The 19,304-nt window shown below is 42.6% G+C and overlaps 1 protein-coding gene across 1 annotated transcript in view; it reads right to left on the minus strand.

Moving 5' to 3' along the window:
• The window catches only part of LOC117490100 (titin-like), a 241,720-nt gene that overhangs the window by 219,823 nt on the left and 2,593 nt on the right, over positions 1 to 19,304 (minus strand). The window contains 8 exon segments of the mRNA XM_034139686.1: positions 1,433 to 1,492; positions 3,814 to 3,990; positions 5,123 to 5,198; positions 6,383 to 6,597; positions 7,944 to 8,026; positions 10,082 to 10,369; positions 12,529 to 12,732; positions 13,211 to 13,314. Of these exon segments, the coding sequence (XP_033995577.1) occupies positions 1,433 to 1,492; positions 3,814 to 3,990; positions 5,123 to 5,198; positions 6,383 to 6,597; positions 7,944 to 8,026; positions 10,082 to 10,369; positions 12,529 to 12,732; positions 13,211 to 13,301 (1,194 nt within the window). The 5' untranslated portion in view covers positions 13,302 to 13,314.

The following is a 19,304-nucleotide window of genomic DNA, read 5'->3' on the forward strand; positions in this document are numbered from 1 at the left end:
GCAGCATACACACCGATCAATAACAAGCATCTGTATCGATGCTCACCAAACTACGGTACGATGCAGCGTTCACTTTTTTCTCAGAATTGGACTTTTTTTCTTCAAAATTTGACTTTTTTTTCAGAATTTGACTTTTTTTCTTCAAAATTTGACTTTTTTCTCAGAATTTGACTTTTTTTCTTCAAAATTTGACTTTTTTCTCAGAATTTGACTTTTTTTCTTCAAAATGTGACTTTTTTCTCAGAATTTGCCTTTTTTTCTTCAAAATTTCACTTTTTTCTCAAAATTTCACTTTTTTCTCAGAATTTGACTTTTTTCTCAGAATTTGACTTTTTTTCTTCAAAATTTCACTTTTTTGTCAGAATTTGACTTTTTTTCTTCAAAATTTGACTTTTTTCTCAGAATTTGACTTTTTTTCTTCAAAATTTGACTTTTTTCTCAAAATTTGACTTTTTTCTCAGAATTTGACTTTTTTTCTTCAAAATTTGACTTTTTTCTCAGAATTTGCCTTTTTTTTCTTCAAAATTTGACTTTTTTTCTCAGAATTTGACTTTTTTTCTTCAAAATGTGACTTTTTTCTCAGAATTTGACTTTTTTTCTTCAAAATGTGACTTTTTTCTCAGAATTTGCCTTTTTTTCTTCAAAATTTCACTTTTTTCTCAAAATTTCTCTTTTTTTCTCAGAATTTGCCTTTTTTCTCAGAATTTGACTTTTTTTCTTCAAAATTTCACTTTTTTGTCAGAATTTGACTTTTTTTCTTCAAAATTTGACTTTTTTCTCAGAATTTGACTTTTTTTCTTCAAAATTTGACTTTTTTCTCAAAATTTGACTTTTTTCTCAGAATTTGACTTTTTTTCTTCAAAATTTGACTTTTCTCAGAATTTGACTTTTTTTCTTCAAAATTTCACTTTTTTCTCAAAATTTGACTTTTTTTCTTCAAAATTTCACTTTATTTCAGAATTTGACCATTTTTTTCAAATTCCACTTTTTTCCTTCAAAATGTGACTTTATTTTACAAATGTTGACTTTTGAAAAAAGAAATGTAGAATTCAGAATGTTGTGACACTGAAGACTAGCAATGATTTCCCCCCTGAGTTATACAGTCTGTCTGCAGCTCAGAGAGTCCTGCTGTGAACCCGGAGATGTTGAGACCCCAAAGTGATACGATAGAAATGTTTAGTCGGGTCTCATAGAAGCTGCCCGATGCTAACCGGCATGTGTTGGGACATTAGCACAATTAGCATAAATTAGCATGTACAGACAATAGCTAAACAATGGCTTGGCCGACTAGGACAGTTTTGGAGTGGTTTTGGGGGTTATTGAGGATGCTGAGTCCATTTCTGACACTTTCAGGATCATAAAGAGCAGTTTTAACCAGAAACCGGCAATATCTGTACTCTCTGTGTGCTGATTTAATGCATGTTGTACTCACAGCAATAATAGTGGGAGGAACGACGGGCTCCTGGGCTATGGAGGGAACTGCAGCCGCCTCCTGAGGAACAACAACAACAACAACAGTTACACACAGGAGACTACAGGTGGGGATGGGGGGGGGGAGGGTCTGTGAGAGGGTGGAGGTCTGTGGAAATGGAGGTCTATAAGGATGGGGAGAAAGAAGTGGTTAAAACAGATAAACTCTGCAGAGACAGAGGGATGGAGGTGAACACAGGAAGTGGAGGTGAAGACAGGAAGTGGAAAGTGCCAATGGAGACAGGAAGTGGAAAGTGCCAATGGAGACAGGAAGTGGAAAGTGCCAATGGAGACAGGAAGTGGTGATGAAGACAGGAAGTGCTAAATCAATGAGGTGATGATTGAACTCCCAAGGGGGTTAGTTGAAGGCTGTGATTGGATCCCACCAACCTGTGGCTCCCAGTCTTCAAACTCCTCCTCACTAGCGCCCCCCGTCTGATATCTGGGGTCTCTGAAGGGGGGCGGCAGGGGCTCGGGGGGCACGCTCGCCCCCCGCCTGCGGGACGGGCTGGGAGACTTCACTGGTTTGATGATCCTTCGGGGGGAGAGGGGGGAGACGGGGGAGGAGAACTCTCTGTGGAGAGCCGCCATGGCCGAGCCTGCGATGGAGACCTGGCCGAGCCAATGAGAGGGAGGCATGAGAACGATAATGGTACGGGGAGAAAACAGTGAGAAAACGATAATGGTACGGTGAGAAAACGATAATGGTACGGTGAGAAAACGAAAATGGTACGGTGAGTTTATTTTGTATGTACTTTATATTCTTTGTCTTCAATTGCTCCTAAAATGTTGGCATATTAGTAATTAGTTAATTGATAACGTGTGTTTGTGAGGGTTGTGTGTTGTTGTTGTTGTTGTGCATCGTATAGCATGCTGTTTGTGAAGCCAGGAGAAAGGCAAGTATATGTTTGTATTAGGGCTGTCAGTCGATTTAAATAGTTAATCGCGATTAATCGCAAATTAATCGCACATTTTGTATCTGTTCTAAATGTACCTCTAGAGCATAGAGGAAGAACGTGATGTCTGTTTGTTTGTTTGTTTGTTTGTTTGTTTGTTTGTTTATGAAGGTCACAGTGAATCGCACGCCTGTACGTTGTTTAGGTGTCTCTGTTAGAGGTGAGATGGAGGGTTTTGAGGTGATGATGATGATGATGATGATGAAGGCCTCCTCTTACCTCCAGGCTCGCTTCAGGTTTAGGAACAGAGACTTTAGAAACTGTGAAGTGAGGAACCGGAGACGGTTCTGCAGAGATCTGGATCTGAGACGGGATCTGGATCTGAGACGGGATCTGAGACGGGATCTGGATCTGAGACGGGATCTGAGATGGGATCTGGATCTGAGACGGGATCTGAGACGGGATCTGGATCTGAGATGGGATCTGGATCTGAGACGGGATCTGAGACGGGATCTGGATCTGAGACGGGATCTGAGACGGGATCTGAGACGGGATCTGAGACGGGATCTGGATCTGAGACGGGATCTGAGACGGGATCTGAGACGGGATCTGAGACGGGATCTGGATCTGGGACGGAATCTGAGACGGGATCTGGATCTGAGACGGAATCTGAGACGGGATCTGGATCTGAGACGGGATCTGAGACGGGATCTGAGACGGGATCTGGATCTGGGACGGAATCTGAGACGGGATCTGGATCTGAGACGGGATCTGAGACGGGATCTGAGACGGGATCTGAGACAGGATCTGGATCTGAGACGATTCTTCAGAGATCTGGATCTGAGAAACTGCTCTGACGTTTGTCTCCGTAGCTTCAGTAGAAAGACTTTTCTCCACAACAACAACTTCCTGTTTCTCCTCCGTTGTTGTCTCCACTTCCTGTTGTTGTTGTTGTTGTTGTTGTATCTCCACCTCTACCTCTTCTTCTGCAGCTCCACTGACGGGCTGACGGACGCGAGCGAGGTCGACAGCGGCGACAACCGTGGCCACTGCCGTCGCTTTACCCCCCCCTTCAGCCTGGAGACAAAACACACAGCTCAGGACCTCCAGAGCAGCTGAAAACACACTTTAAATATACACCACAGAAGAAGAAGAAAGAAACAGGACCCCCAGAGCAGGACATCTGAAAACACACTTTAAATACACCACAGAAGAAGAAACAGGGCCATGCATCGTGCAGCTTAAAAAATATATATTAATAATATGCATTTATTCCATTTGTTTATTTACGTTTATTTATAAATATTTTTAAATAATATTTCCCCTTCAAGTAGTTGCAAGAAATTGGGGAAAATAATTTAATCAATGAATAAAAATAAATATATAATAAAGAAATGTATAAAAAATGGTGCATAATTGTTGAATTAGTGGCGAAATGAATCCAAACCTCTCTGCTCAGCTCCATCATCATGGAGGAGCTGCTCTGCTCCATCATCATGGAGGAGCTGCTCTGCTCCATCATCATGTGGGAGGAGGAGGAGGAGGTGCTGACGGAGGTGAAGCTGCTCTCAGCCTGCAGGCCGGAGTGCTTCCATGGGGGGGGAACCTCCGCAGGGGAGGACAGCTGCAGGGGGGGAGGGGGGGGGGGGCGTTAGTTTCACTTTACAACACTAGGGTCCTAAAATAACACATTCCTGCAGAGAGAGAGAGCTGACTCTCTGGGCCTAGAGAGGGTAACAGATACATGGAGGGGGTCGTTTCCTGTGTGGTCCACAAGAGGGAGCCACTACCATGTGTGTGTGTGTGTGTGTGTGTGTGTGTGTGTGTGTGTGTGTGTGTGTGTGTGTGTGTGTGTGTGTGTGTGTGTGTGTGTGTGTGTGTGTGTGTGTGTGTGTGTGTGTGTGTGTGTGTGTGTGTGTGTGTGTGTGTGCAGCATAAAAGAAAACAAGGTATTGCACATAATTAGAAATTAAAAGAGTTGAAATAAACAATTCTAAAATAGAAACATCTTAAAATAGAAATAGAAAAGAAACCAGCGTTAGAGAGCAAGACAAATATACAGATGACCGTGAAGATAACAAATCTATAAACTGTCTGACAAATAAAAACACTGTTGAAGGGCTGCTAGGTGCTAAGTGCTAGATGCTAGCTGCTAGGTGCTAGGTGTTAAGTGCTAGGTGCTAAGTGCTAAGTGCTAGGTGCTAGCTGCTAGGTGTTAAGTGCTAGGTGCTAAGTGCTAGCTGCTAGGTGTTAAGTGCTAGGTGCTAGGTGCTAGCTGCTAGGTGCTAAGTGCTAGGTGCTAGCTGCTAAGTGCTAGGTGCTAAGTGCTAGGTGCTAGCTGCTAGGTGCTAGCTGCTAGGTGCTAAGTGCTAGCTGCTAGGTGCTAGCTGATAGGTGCTAAGTGCTAGGTGCTAGCTGCTAAGTGCTAGGTGCTAGCTGCTAGGTGCTAGCTGCTAAGTGCTAGGTTCTAGCTGCTAGGTGCTAGCTGCTAAGTGCTAGGTGTTAGGTGCTAAGTGCTAGGTGCTAAGTACTAGCTGCTAGGTGCTAGCTGCTAAGTGCTAGCTGCTAGGTGCTAGGTGTTAGGTGCTAGGTGCTAGGTGCTAAGTACTAGCTGCTAAGTGCTAGGTGCTAAGTACTAGCTGCTAGGTGCTAGGTGGCAGCAACTCCCTGTGTCTTATATAAATCATTCAATAAACCCATAGCCGCAGGGTGTGTGCTGGACGTTAATGAGGATAAACTGAGATAAACGTCCTCACCTGTTTGCGGGATATGACGGGAGACTTCACAGGTCTGATGGAGGGGACAGAGGCTCTGGAGGAGGGGGACACGGGTCTGCAGGACACAGGGAACAGAGACATTAAAGAACCACTGAGCAAAGAGACGTTTCTGCAGAGGTGGGAAGTAGTGGAGTACAAATACTTTGTTATTGTATTTAAGTACATGTTTCTGGTATCAGTACTTTACTTCACTACTTATTTTTCTGACCACTTTTTACTTTGACTTCTTACATGTTGAACACAAATACCTGTACTTTCTACTTCTTACATTTTGAACACAAATACCTGTACTTTCTACTTCTTACATGTTGAACACAAATACCTGTACTTTCTACTTCTTACATGTTGAACACAAATACCTGTACTTTCTACTTCTTACATGTTGAACACAAATACCTGTACTTTCTACTTCTTACATGTTGAACACAAATACCTGTACTTTCTACTTCTTACATGTTGAACACAAATACCTGTACTTTCTACTTCTTACATGTTGAACACAAATACCTGTACTTTCTACTTCTTACATTTTGAACACAAATACCTGTACTTATCTACTTCTTACATTTTGAACACAAATACCTGTACTTTCTACTTCTTACATGTTGAACACAAATACCTGTACTTTCTACTTCTTACATGTTGAACACAAATACCTGTACTTTCTACTTCTTACATGTTGAACACAAATACCTGTACTTTCTACTTCTTACATGTTGAACACAAATACCTGTACTTTCTACTTCTTACACTTTGAACACACAAATATCCTTGAGTAAAGGATGTGTGTACTTCTACTTGAGTTAAGGATGTGTGTACTTCTACTTGAGTAAAGGATGTGTGTACTTCTACTTGAGTAAAGGATGTGTGTACTTCTACTTGAGTTAAGGATGTGTGTACTTCTACTTGAGTAAAGGATGTGTGTACTTCTACTTGAGTAAAGGATGTGTGTACTTCTACTTGAGTAAAGGATGTGTGTACTTCTACTTGAGTTAAGGATGTGTGTACTTCTACTTGAGTAAAGGATGTGTGTACTTCTACTTGAGTAAAGGATGTGTGTACTTCTACTTGAGTAAACGATGTGTGTACTTCTACTTGAGTTAAGGATGTGTGTACTTCTATTTGAGTTAAGGATGTGTGTACTTCTATTTGAGTTAAGGATGTGTGTACTTTTGCCATCTCTGCTTATAAGTAAAAGTATATAAAGTATAATTAGTATATAAAGTGTGTTTGTGTCACCTGACGGGGGCGGGCTGTGGGCCCTTCACGTGACGGACAGGTGAAGGAGACTGGTGCCGGCCCCCTCCCACCTTAGAGACGTAGGACTGAGGGGAGCGGGAGGTGGGTTTGGGGGGAACCCTCGGGGGGGTTTTGTGAGACAGGTGCTGGGTCATCATTCCTGATTCCACATGCATCTCCATCATGGAGGAGGACTGGAAGCTGGCCTCCATCTTCTGCGGAGAAACAGGGACAGCGTTCAGCTTTAGTGGAACCTTATTATAACATGTGCTACAGGGGGCTGCGACTGAGGACAGGTCTGCAGATTCACTAAGATGATAGAAAATATGAGAAAAACGCCCGTTCCAGTTCCTCAAAGTCTATTCTGCAGAGAAACAGTGACACCTTTCAGCTTTAGTGGATGTTACGTGCCAGGCAGGCTGTACTTGTGTGATTCTCCTTCCCTCCTGTTTTTCTCTTCTCCCTGTCTTCTGCACAGCTAATCAGCAGTTGATGAGGACCTGCCTGTGCACCAGAGTCTGATGGCTGATTGGATCCTCTCACCCTCAGCTGGCCTATCAGCAGCCAGGGCCGACCATAAAGGAGGCACCCAGGAAGTCTTCTCGCTCTCTCACTCTGGGTAGATTGCTGCTGGAGGAGCCTGCAATTGACTGCCTTGTAGAGAAAACATTTCTCTTTATTTTGTATAATCTTTGTTGAAAGTGTGTGTGTTGAGAGGTGGAGTAGTTAGGTAAGTCTGGGGTACCCTGTACACTTCTCATCACGTAGATAACTAATGTTAAGACACACTAGGTTAGCGGATTGTTGCCACCCCTGTATTCTGTTTTTGTCCAATTCTGAGTAGTTTAGTTAGTGAGGGTTTTTGTTTGAGTTTTGGTTTCAAAGGATAGACGTAGAGATAGGCTTGGTTTTGTTATGCTTGTTTCTTTTGTTTGGCACAATCCTTCAACTCCTCCTCCTCCTCACACACAGAGTATTTCTGTAAGGTTCTGTTCAGTTTAAAAGGTTTACAAGAATAAACCTTTTGTCAAACCTTTACGCTGACTCTCATTTTATTGGTTGTTGTGTGTTATTGTCTCCAGGTCCCCTAGACCTTAGTGGGGACGTAACAGTGGATCATTATGGATCTGTTTTATTTATTTACTTGTATTACTGCTTACTGATTTCTATTCCTTTCCATTTCTATGTATATACTGTTATATTTCACTATATTTCTAGTTCTCTATCTGTTAGTTTTACTTTGATGTATGCACCATGACATCAAGTCAAATTCCTCGTATGTGCCGACCTACCTGGTGATAAACCTGATTCTGAAACTAATGATAGGTCTGCAGATTCACTTATAAATTAATAGTTTGGGGTATAAGATGTTAGAAAATATTGAAAAACGTTCCTCCCAGTTCGTCTAAATCTAAGGGGATTACTTGAACTCCTCCAGGTTGCAGATTGTATAGGTATTTAACGGGTTAGAGAGGATGAGAGTGGTTCTGATATCAGGTGTGTTGTCTCTCAGGTGTGTTGTCTCTCAGGTGTGTTGTCTCTCAGGTGTGTTCTCTCTCACCCTCTGCACGGTGCTTTGGGAGGAGGCGGCCATCTGAGACGTCACGATCGTCTTGGTTTTCTTCACCGGCACGGCTTCCTCACCTGCAGCGGGAAACAGAGAAAGACTTTCATTAGATTTCTGACGCAGGGGAAGTCGACTCAGAAACATAGCTGGTTATCTTCGACCAAAAACACATTTAAACTCTCTGAGATAAAAGTTTTAAATTAAAGGAAGTAAACTTTAATTTTGTTGATAACATTCAGAAATGTAGAATTTATAGAAATTGTTGGTAATAAATATATAAACTTGTATTTGTATCTAGGCTAACAGTGTCCCTGCTTCATGTCTTTATGCTAAGCTAGGCTAACAGTGTCCCTGCTTCATGTCTTTATGCTAAGCTAGGCTAACAGTGTCCCTGCTTCATGTCTTTATGCTAAGCTAGGCTAACAGTGTCCCTGCTTCATGTCTTTATGCTAAGCTAGGCTACTGTTACAGTTTCCACCTGCTTTCCATCTTTATGCTAAGCTAGGCTAACAGTTTCTCTGCTTCGTAACTTAATGATAAGCTAGGCTAACAGTCTCCCCCTGTGGTGTCTTTATGCTATGCTAGGCTAACCTTTCCCCCTGCTTCCCGTCTTTATGCTATGCTAGGCTAACCTTTCCCCCTGCTTCCCGTCTATATGCTAAGCTAGGCTAACCATTTTCTCCTGCTTCCCATCTTTATGCTAAGCTAGTCTAACCTTTCCCCCTGCTTTCCATCTTTATGCTAAGCTAGTCTAACCTTTCCCCCTGTTTTCTATCTTTATGCTAAGCTAGGCTAACAGTTTCCCTGCTTCGTCACTTAATGATAAGCTAGGCTAACAGTCTCCCCCTGTGGTGTCTTTATGCTATGCTAGGCTAACCTTTCCCCCTGCTTCCCTTCTTTATGCTAAGCTAGGCTAACCATTTCATCCTGCTTCCCGTCTTTATGCTAAGCTAGGCTAACCTTTCCCCCTGCTTCCCATCTTTATGCTAAGCTAGGCTAACCATGTTCTCCTGCTTCCCGTCTTTATGCTAAGCTAGTCTAACCTTTCCCCTTGCTTCATGTCTTTATGCTAAGCTAGGCTAACCTTTCCCCTGGCTTCATGTCTTTATGCTAAGCTAGTCTAACCTTTCCCCTGGCTTCATGTCTTTATGCTAAGCTAGTCTAACCTTTCCCCTTGCTTCATGTCTTTATGCTAAGCTAGGCTAACCGTTTTCTCCTGCTTCCCATCTTTATGCTAAGCTAGGCTAACAGTTTCCCCTTGTAGTGTCTTTATGCTATGCTAGGCTAACCTTTCCCCCTGCTTCCCTTCTTTATGCTAAGCTAGGCTAACCATTTCACCCTGCTTCCCGTCTTTATGCTAAGCTAGGCTAATCTTTCCCCCTGCTTCCCGTCTTTATGCTAAGCTAGGCTAACCTTTCCCCTTGCTTCATGTCTTTATGCTAAGCTAGGCTAACCATTCCCTTGCTTCATGTCTTTATGCTAAGCTAACCTTTCCCCCTGCTTCCCGTCTTTATGCTAAGCTAGGCTAACCTTTCCCCTTGCTTCATGTCTTTATGCTAAGCTAGGCTAACCTTTCCCCTGGCTTCATGTCTTTATGCTAAGCTAGGCTAATCTTTCCCCCTGCTTCCCGTCTTTATGCTAAGCTAGGCTAACCTTTCCCCTGGCTTCATGTCTTTATGCTAAGCTAGGCTAACCATTCCCTTGCTTCATGTCTTTATGCTAAGCTAACCTTTCCCCCTGCTTCCTGTCTTTATGCTAAGCTAGGCTAACCTTTCCCCTTGCTTCATGTCTTTATGCTAAGCTAGGCTAACCATTCCCCTTGCTTCATGTCTTTATGCTAAGCTAGGCTAACCTTTCCCCCTGCTTCATGTCTTTATGCTAAGCTAGGCTAACCATTCCCCTTGCTTCATATCTTTATGCTAAACTAGTCTAACCTTTCCCCCTGCTTCCCGTCTTTATGCTAAGCTAGGCTAACCATTCCCCCTGCTTCCCGTCTTTATGCTAAGCTAGGCTAATCCTGTCCTGGATGCTCAGAGATTAATCTAAAACACCAGGCTGCTGCTATAGTTGTATATCTATAGATCTACAGTTCTCTAAATGTCTGTGTCCTGTTGCCGGGCAGACTCCCTCACCTTGCACCAGCAGCTCGCAGGTGGAGGTTGCTCTTCCGCTGCTGTTGGTGGCGGTGGCAGAATAGTTCCCAGAATCCTCGGGGAAGGCCTCAGCGATCAGCAGGCTGTGCGTCTCGCCCTCCGTCAGGATCCTGAAGTCTGGCGAGCTCTGGATCTCCGCCCCCTCCCTGAAGAACCTCACCTGGGGGAGGGGGATACCTGAGACTCTGACGTCCAGCCTCACCTGGCTGCCCTGGAGCACCGTGGAGCTCTGGAGGCGGAGCAGGAAGCTGGGAGGGGCTGTCTCCGCTGGGGGGGGGAGAGAGGTAATTAATTAAACTGAGAGGGGCTGTCTCCGCGGGGGGGGACATTACGACCGTTATTTTTATTTATTTTATTCAAATTCGTCTTGAATTTTCCATTCAGAACAAAGAAACATTAGCGGTACACTTCATAAACAAATCCCTCTCCGGTCCTGGCATTGACATTAAAAGACATGGCGTGGAAAAAGTAAAATAACAATAATCACAAAATAGAAAATTAGGTATATCAGCAATGGAAAAAAAAAAAAAAGTCTCTGTCGGCCATTATGTGTCCAGAAACGCTCTCAAGGATTATCCTCAGCGTTTTCAATGCCTTTCATCCTAGTGAGCATACCGTAGCCTCATAGCAATAACCCGTTCCTCATCAACCCGTTCCTCATCAACCCGTTCCTCATCAACCCGTTCCTCATCAACCCGTTCCTCATCAACCCGTTCCTCAGTAACCCGTTCCTCATCAACCCGTTCCTCATCAACCCGTTCCTCATCAACCCGTTCCTCATCAACCCGTTCCTCATCAACCCGTTCCTCATCAACCCGTTCCTCATCAACCCGTCCCTCATCAACCCGTTCCTCATCAACCCGTTCCTCATCACCCCGTCCCTCATCAACCCGTCCCTCATCAACCCGTCCCTCATCAACCCCGTCCCTCATCACAACCCGTCCCATCAGTCACAGTACAACCCGTCCTCAGTAACCCGTTCCTCAGTAACCCGTTCCTCATCAACCCGTCCCTCATCAACCCGTTCCTCATCAACCCGTCCCTCATCAACCCGTTCCTCATCAACCCGTTCCTCATCAACCCGTTCCTCAGTAACCCGTCCCTCATCAACCCGTCCCTCATCAACCCGTCCCTCATCAACCCGTCCCTCATCAACCCGTCCCTCATCAACCCGTCCCTCATCAACCCGTCCCTCATCAACCCGTCCCTCATCAACCCGTCCCTCATCAACCCGTCCCTCATCAACCCGTCCCTCAGTAACCCGTCCCTCATCAACCCGTCCCTCATCAAACCCGTCCCTCATCAACCCGTTCCCTCATCAACCCGTTCCTCATCAACCCGTTCCCTCATCAACCCGTTCCTCATCAACCCGTTCCTCATCAACCCGTTCCTCATTAACCCGTTCCCATCAACCTATTCCCCATTCCTCATTAACCCGTTCCTTCATATGCTTGTCTATTCTCCAATGCCTCAATATAATCCTTGAAGCTGTAATCAGAGCAACCTTCATAACAGAGAAAGCTCTTTTTGAAACACGTGGCATCTGAGATCTGATATCTGAGCTCAGAGATCTGAGATCTGAGATCTGAGCTCTGAGATCTGAGCTCTGAGATCTGAGCTCTGAGCTCAGAGATCTGATATCTGAGATCTGAGCTCAGATCTCTGAGCTCAGATCTCAGATCTCTGAGCTCAGATCTCTGAGATCTGAGCTCAGATCTCTGAGATCTGAGCTCAGATCTCAGAGATCTGAGATCTGAGCTCTGAGCTCAGATCTCTGTCCCCAGCACAACACAGACCAGATACTCAGCACTTCTGCTACTTTAACCCAAAGAGGTCTACAGGACCGTTATTTGACGTATAGAGATCTCACACATGGGTCTCTTGCTGGAACACACTGCAAAGTGAAGCAGTTGATCTGTGACTGAGCGTGTTCCTGTTAAGGAAAGCTATGCCGCAGCAGCTGCTTCTATATCTGTTTTATCACAGGATGAAGTGCCAGCTCTCAGAGAGGACACATTTAGACTGACACTCACCAACACAATGCATCACTTCACTTCTCTGTGTGGCTCTGTGGTTGATGATGTCTTTTTTGTAATCTTTGTGTCTCTGTGTCGTTGTTTTGTGTCTTTGTGGTTTTTATTTGTTGTCTTTCCTCTTTGTAAGTTCCTTTCTTGTGTCTTTAAGGTCTTATTTGTGTGTCTCTGAAGTTGTTTCATGTCTCTCCGTGGTCAATTCCTGTCTGTTTGCAGTCATGTTGTGTCTCTTTGTAGTGATTTTGTGTCTCTTTGAGGTTATGTGTCTCTTTCTGGTCATTATTTGTCTCTAAGTCATCATTTCCTGTCTCTCTGAGGTTCTTTTGGATCGTTAATGTCTTGTTAAGTGTCTCTCTGCAGTAGTCTCCTGTCTCTCAGGGGATCCAGCCTCACCTGTGACGAGCAGTTCTGCGGTGCTGGTGGCCTGTCCGGCTCCGTTGGTCGCTCTGACGGAGAACCTCCCACTGTGTGCGGCGGTCACAGCAGGGATCCTCAGAACAGCACGGCCATCGCTGAACGAGATCTGAATGCCGGGCAGAACGGCGGAGGAGAGAACCTGGCCATCACGAAACCAGCTCACCTCAGGAACAGGAGAACCTGCAGAGAACCAGAACCAGGTCATATAATGCATCACTGTTACAGAACATCGTTAGCCTAGCTTAGCACAATCCCTGGAAACAGTAGGGAACGCTAATATATCAAAATAAAAAAAGGATTAATAAACTCTACGTTTCAGCTTGTGTATCCAAATAGAAACCTGCTGTACCCTGAAGAGACTGAGAAGCAACACCGCCATGACTGATTATTATTTAAAGCGTATTTGTCAACGATTTTAAAAAGCTAACACTAGCTAGCATGAAATCTGAATTATGAATCAAGTCTTGCTCTTCTTGCTTTTTCCCAGAACAATGTTTGGAGAGCCTTCAGTCCCTCAGTGAGCAGCGCTACAGACGGTTCACCTGTGATATCTTTGTATTGTTTCTGTTCTGATGTAAAGCATCTTTCAGCATTAGGAAAAGCGCTATCAAAATCCAATGTGTTATTATGATGATGATGATATGTGAAGGTTCCTCACCGCTGACTTCAGCCTGGAACGTCGCGGCACTACCCTCTAGTGCCACGACGCTCTGCAGCGGCTGCAGGAACGTCGGCGCCTGTGTTGTCATGTTGGTCGGCACCCTGCAACACAAACAAACAAACAAACGGTCAGAGGGAAGTATAAACAGGGCAAGAACTCAGATCAGAAACAAACATCAAACAACCAATGTAGCTTCATACTGGCTTTAAACCTCATTTAATACACCTATATAATAATAAAACTATTATTAAAAGGATTTTTGTCTTCAACTTTTATAGTTTAATTTTAAAATAGGGCAACTGTGACAATCAATTTTTTGTAATTGTATTCTGATAATAATACATGTAGTATTAGCTATTTATACACACATGTTTATACATGCTGTACATCACACTAGCCAATTAAAAAGTCACACTAGCAAATTACATTTATATATTTTTAAACAATTCTAGTAAATGTTTTTTTGCAGTACACAAAAACGAACACAGGGGGAGCTCTATTACTTAACACTGTTAACAGGAGCATGCTTGGAAATAAACAAATCACCATGGAGGAAGTCATTATTTCAGTTAGCAGAGTTTATTTTGTGATGCTGATAAAATGACAGAAACAAGTGAAAACTACATTTCTATAAATCCAACATTAACGACTTCAAACCAGCTTCATTTCCCCCAAAAGACCATCTGCTCCAAACAGAGCATATAATCACCAGTGGTTCCACATGTTTAGCCCAATAACAAACTCTGCTCTCACCGGCATCTCACCATGATCATTTACCAACAGATACAAAGAATACATGACATTAAAGCTTCACGACACAGATTAAGATAAGCAGCGCATTAATTATCCACATATTCGTCCCCTTGTTTAATACCTGCTGCCTACATTACCCACAATGCAACTCCACCTCCAGGAGTCATTCACCGATACAAGCTCTATACAAACTTTTTCCACACTAATGGCGCGTTTCCACTACACGGCCTCGCTCTGCCTCGCTCGGTATGGCTAGGCCTCGTTAGGACTGGCTCACTTTATGGCGCATTTCCATTACAGTTTAGGAACTGGGGTAGTATCTATAGTAACGCAGTGTAGGCGGAGCCGTGACGTCATCTTCAATGCGAAACACAAAACCAACATCAGCCGTTAGCTGTTAGCACTCAGAGCTCACAGCTCCTCATATCTGTTCAGAAACTAGACAAAAGTTAAACAAGTACAAACCACAGACTGCCTGTGTCATGGTGAATACAGTCGCATGCTTTATTTATGTCTGTATAGGCCGTTGTTTGTGAGTGTGGACGGTCGGAGCATATACTGCGTTAGCTTAGCCAATCTCCATTTAGAAAACAAGCATTTAAAAGGTTTTTCGCCTGCCGTCTGTCTGCAGACTTGTCAAAGCATTAATTCATGGTTTTTACTAACTGGTATCAGTATGTTGTTACTTCATCATTTAGAAACGTGTATTACAATTAAATCACGGTCAAATATGTCCATCTTGTTGTAGTTGTAGCCCCCTTGCCAGCGATTCTCTCTCTAGTTTAGCATACTCGGCCCGACTCAGCCTCGTTGTTGGCCCGGAAAGAACCTCGATTTTATGGGGCCAGAAAAACTGTGAAATAGTACCCGCTAGCCGGAACTACGCTAAGTGGAAACGCAACCAAAAACGGGCCCCGCACGGCTCGGCACGCTTAAAGCGAGCTCCGCGCTGTAGTGGAAATGCGCCATAACTCTCCATAATAGTAAATGAAACGCACTTAAATATATCTATAAATCCATTACATCAGGCAAGACAGGACGTCTCTGCTGACGAACAAAACAGCAATCACATACTGGGAACTGGATTTTATAGGAAATAAACTGAACGTCATGGAAAGCTAATGTTATATATTCAGCACCAAACAAGAAGTAAAGACTGTTTTCAGTTTGGTGAACAAGGGAACATTTCCTGTGATGGTGAGGCTTTAACTCTTTATCTGCTTTTAGTGCTTTACAAATAAAATAAATAAAATGTATTATTATTATCTTCTATACATGAGAGTAACACATGCGTCACTTCCGGGCAAAAAGTATGGCTCCGCCCACTTTTGGGGGAAAACAAAGCTGTCATCTGAATGGCGGTCAATACACATTCAGAAGTTTTTGCCAATCCGATCAGAAATGTAAGAAAACGGTGGATTTGTGGATCTTCAAAGAGCCCGATTACGATGGCCAGACAGGTAAACAATTACATTAAATCAAATCGACGATCGGGCTCGATATAGGCGATCGATGTCCATACATGAGAGTAACATCTACGTCACTTTACGGCCCGCCCACTTTTGGGGGAAACCAACGTTGTCATTTGAATGGCGATCGAGCCTGAAGCCACAGAGCTCTTCTTTGTCCTTTGTTCTTAGAGGAAGTTCAGAAACACGTAACTCTGGATTTGTTTTAATGTTTGAGGTGCAATAAACAACACAGCAGCTTGTTGGCATGATACAACTATTATTTTCTGCCTCGCTCATGAGAGTAACAGCTGGAGAAATGACGGCCTCGCCTACTGATTTTAATTTAACCATATATCGAGCCCGATCGTCGATTTCCAATGACTGAATGTAACTGTTTGCCTGTCTGGCCATCGTAATCGCGCTCTTTGAAGATCCATAAATCCACGGTTTTCAAAAATGTCTGATCGGATTGGCAAAAACTTCAGAATGTGTATTGACCGCCATTCAAATCACAGCGTTGTTTTCCCCCAAAAGTGGGCGGGGCCGTAATTTTCGCCCGGAAGAGACGTAGGTGTTACTCTCATCTATAGGACTTAAACTGGGAAAGCTCCACCAACAGTGAATCAGACTGTAATATCTCTGACGTGCAGTAACACTGTCTGTTAATATAAAACCGTGTGCAATAAACGCTCTTTCTTTTAATATATTTATAATCTGTAAACAGTACCAGTTTATTCTATACTTTAAAATATCCTACTTGTGTTTGTCCCATGGTGAACTTATCTGTTTTTATTATTCATAATGTCTGCATACTTGTTATTATAATATCTAAGTCTCTCTACTGTACTCTGAACTCTTGCTGCTGTAAAGCTGTAGATTCCCAGTTTGGGACCAATTAAGAAATTCTGATTATCAACAACCTGTTGGTTGATGGTTTGGTTAATCCCATTGGTTCAAAGTAACTAGAATAGTGTCTTTAAAATATCCAAAGATGTTCAATTTAATGAAAATTAGATCTTTCGAGATAGATCTTTATCTCACAGATCTACTGTAGTCAGACAACGGTTTAATTCAAGTCATATATTTTGAGTTTTGGGAGATGTCTTCCTCTAAAGACAGAGTTAATGCAGGTCAGGTTGTGAAGCACTTTGGATAAATGTGTATATAAATAACATAAGTATTTCATTTTAAGCCTCATTTAATGTTATTTTCACGGGGTAGTAATCCTTTCGGGCAATTCATGCTAACATTAGATAGCAAGAAATACTAATATTGTTTTGTCTCCAGAGCTTTTATCAATGTTGGTCGGATTTAGCAGATTTGTTAATAAAGTCATATTTAATGTTAACGCTGCCCTCTGATTGGGATCCACTCCTTAATGAAATGGTTTGAACATAAGGCCGTGATAAACCAGGTCAGCAGGTCTAATCAGGATGTGGGTACTAGCGGTACTTTAATGCTGCTGACAGACAGACTGAACTGGGAATAAGACCTTGTTGGTTAGAACCCCTGCTGTGAGTGGAAACAGCTGATCTGCAGACCCCCTGCTGTGAGGGGAAACAGCTGATCTGCAGACAGACACACCGTCAGGTCTGATGGGGGGGGGGGGGCTCCACAGGGTCTGACCCCCCTGAGCTCAGGGCAGATTAAACACCTGTTTAACCCTGGAGCGGGGGGGGTCACTTATAGGCTGCTTTAAGAGGGGCCTACGGTTCGTATTGAGTGTATTAGCTGGAGCTTTGTGCTAAGTCTGTACTCTGGAAACAACAACAACAAGTTCAACTGTAAAGACAACGAAAAGCCACATTTTCTCTGTTGAAACGGACAAAAACTAACTTGTTTCTGGAAAAGACACAGCAAACTAAATCTGATCTGTTAAAATCCAACTACAAACTAACTTTGTTCCATAAAAACAACAAAATACTAACTTTATTCTATGAAAACTGACAAATACTAACTTTTGTCTATAAAAAAACCCATAAAAACCTAACTTCGTTTGGTAAAAAATAACAATTCTGTTAAACCAACCATAAAACAAACCTTGTCCTTTAGAAACTACATCATGTAATCCAAAGTCACAGTAGAGACAGAAAGGAAGTGGACAAACCAAAGCATGTCAAATGTATTGGCTCTGATTAACTGGTTGAGTCCGGTTTTGAACCATTTGGCCTCGACTCGACTCGACTTGATAGTCCAAAGAATCACCATTATTTTGGTCAAAAATGCAGAATCAGCACAATTCATATTTTTATAATCGTTGAAAACAACATTTATAACTTCTGAAGCTGCTTTCAGACCCGCTCGTCTCCGCTCCGCCCTGGATTTGGTAAATATTCAAACTAATTGTTCCTGGTTGGCCCAAAGCTGCGGACAAAGCGTCCATAAAATGAGGTAATCGTCACTTTAAATGTTTCCGCTGCAAGGAATTGTGGGACCTTTCAATGGTGTTTTAATTGTCAGACAGTTCATAGATTTGTTATCTTCACGGTCAACTTGTAATGCTGTTTTATTTCTATTTCTATTTTGAGATGTTTACATTTTAGAATTGTTTATTACTCTTTGAATTTCTACTTATGTGCAATGCCTTGTTTTTTTTATGCTGCTGAAACGCGAAAAAATCCCAAATTGTGGATCAATAAAGTACTTCTTACCTTATCTTTATTATTATTATTATTATTGTGGGACGGCATTGCCTCCTTTCCTTCGTGAAGGATGCTCCAGTGTTTCCTTTTCTAACGGAGGTAAAAAAGGAAGCATTGTAGCAGATTTTCTCCACAAGTTCCTATCATTGTTTTTACCTAAATGAATGTTATATATACACACGTATATTTATACACACACATAATTAAATTAATTATCTTGTTTGTTATACTTCGTGGAGCTGTAGCGTGTCTTTGTAGTGCAAGTTACGAAACTCATAGCAAATGAGAGGCAGGTAGCCTTCTACAAACACACAGCAGGTGAAGAGAAGACATGCTAACGTGCTAACGTATTCTGTGTTATTAGCAAGTCCAGATGATGCTCTGAAGTTTGCTGGAGATAATATAACGATGCGTTTTAGGTGAAGTGAGCACTGCTCCAGAATACCTTTAAAACACTGGTTTCTAAAAGCTACATTGTGTTGAGGAAGCGTTACTTTTAGGAATGGAGTTTGTTTGGTGGTAGTGAGGGTTATATGAGCGCCATCTTTATCCCGTTCTTTCCAATAAGAAGAGAGAAAGCGTCGCCATGAGACCTTTCCTACTGACCATCCTTTCCAAGCAATTATCACCATCTAAAAGCAGCTGGTTAGCTCTTACTTACTAGCTCTGATTGTATTTCGTTAGCTCTGGTTGTATTTCGTTAGCTCTGGTTAGCTCTTACTGTATTTAGTTAGCTCTGGTTGTATTTAGTTAGCTCTGATTGTATTTCGTTAGCTGTAGTTGTATTTTGTTAGCTCTGGCTGTATTTCGGTATTTCGTTAGCTCTGGTTGTATTTCGTTAGCTCTGGTTGTATTTCGTTAGCTCTGGTTGTATTTCGTTAGCTCTGGTTGTATTTCGTTAGCTCTGATTGTATTTAGTTAGCTCTGATTGTATTTCGTTAGCTCTGGTTGTATTTCGTTAGCTCTGGTTGTATTTCGTTAGCTCTGGTTGTATTTCGTTAGCTCTGATTGTATTTCGTTAGCTCTGGTTGTATTTCGTTAGCTCTGACTGTATTTCGTTAGCTCTGGTTGTATTTCGTTAGCTCTGATTGTATTTCGTTAGCTCTGATTGTATTTCGTTAGCTCTGATTGTATTTCGTTAGCTCTGGTTGTATTTAATTACCTCTGGTTAGCTCTTACTGTATTTAGTTAGCTCTTACTGTATTTCGTTAGCTCTGATTGTATTTCGTTAGCTCTGGTTGTATT

Source organism: Trematomus bernacchii, unplaced genomic scaffold (genome assembly GCF_902827165.1).
Source record: "Trematomus bernacchii unplaced genomic scaffold, fTreBer1.1, whole genome shotgun sequence".
Lineage (NCBI taxonomy): Eukaryota > Metazoa > Chordata > Actinopteri > Perciformes > Nototheniidae > Trematomus > Trematomus bernacchii.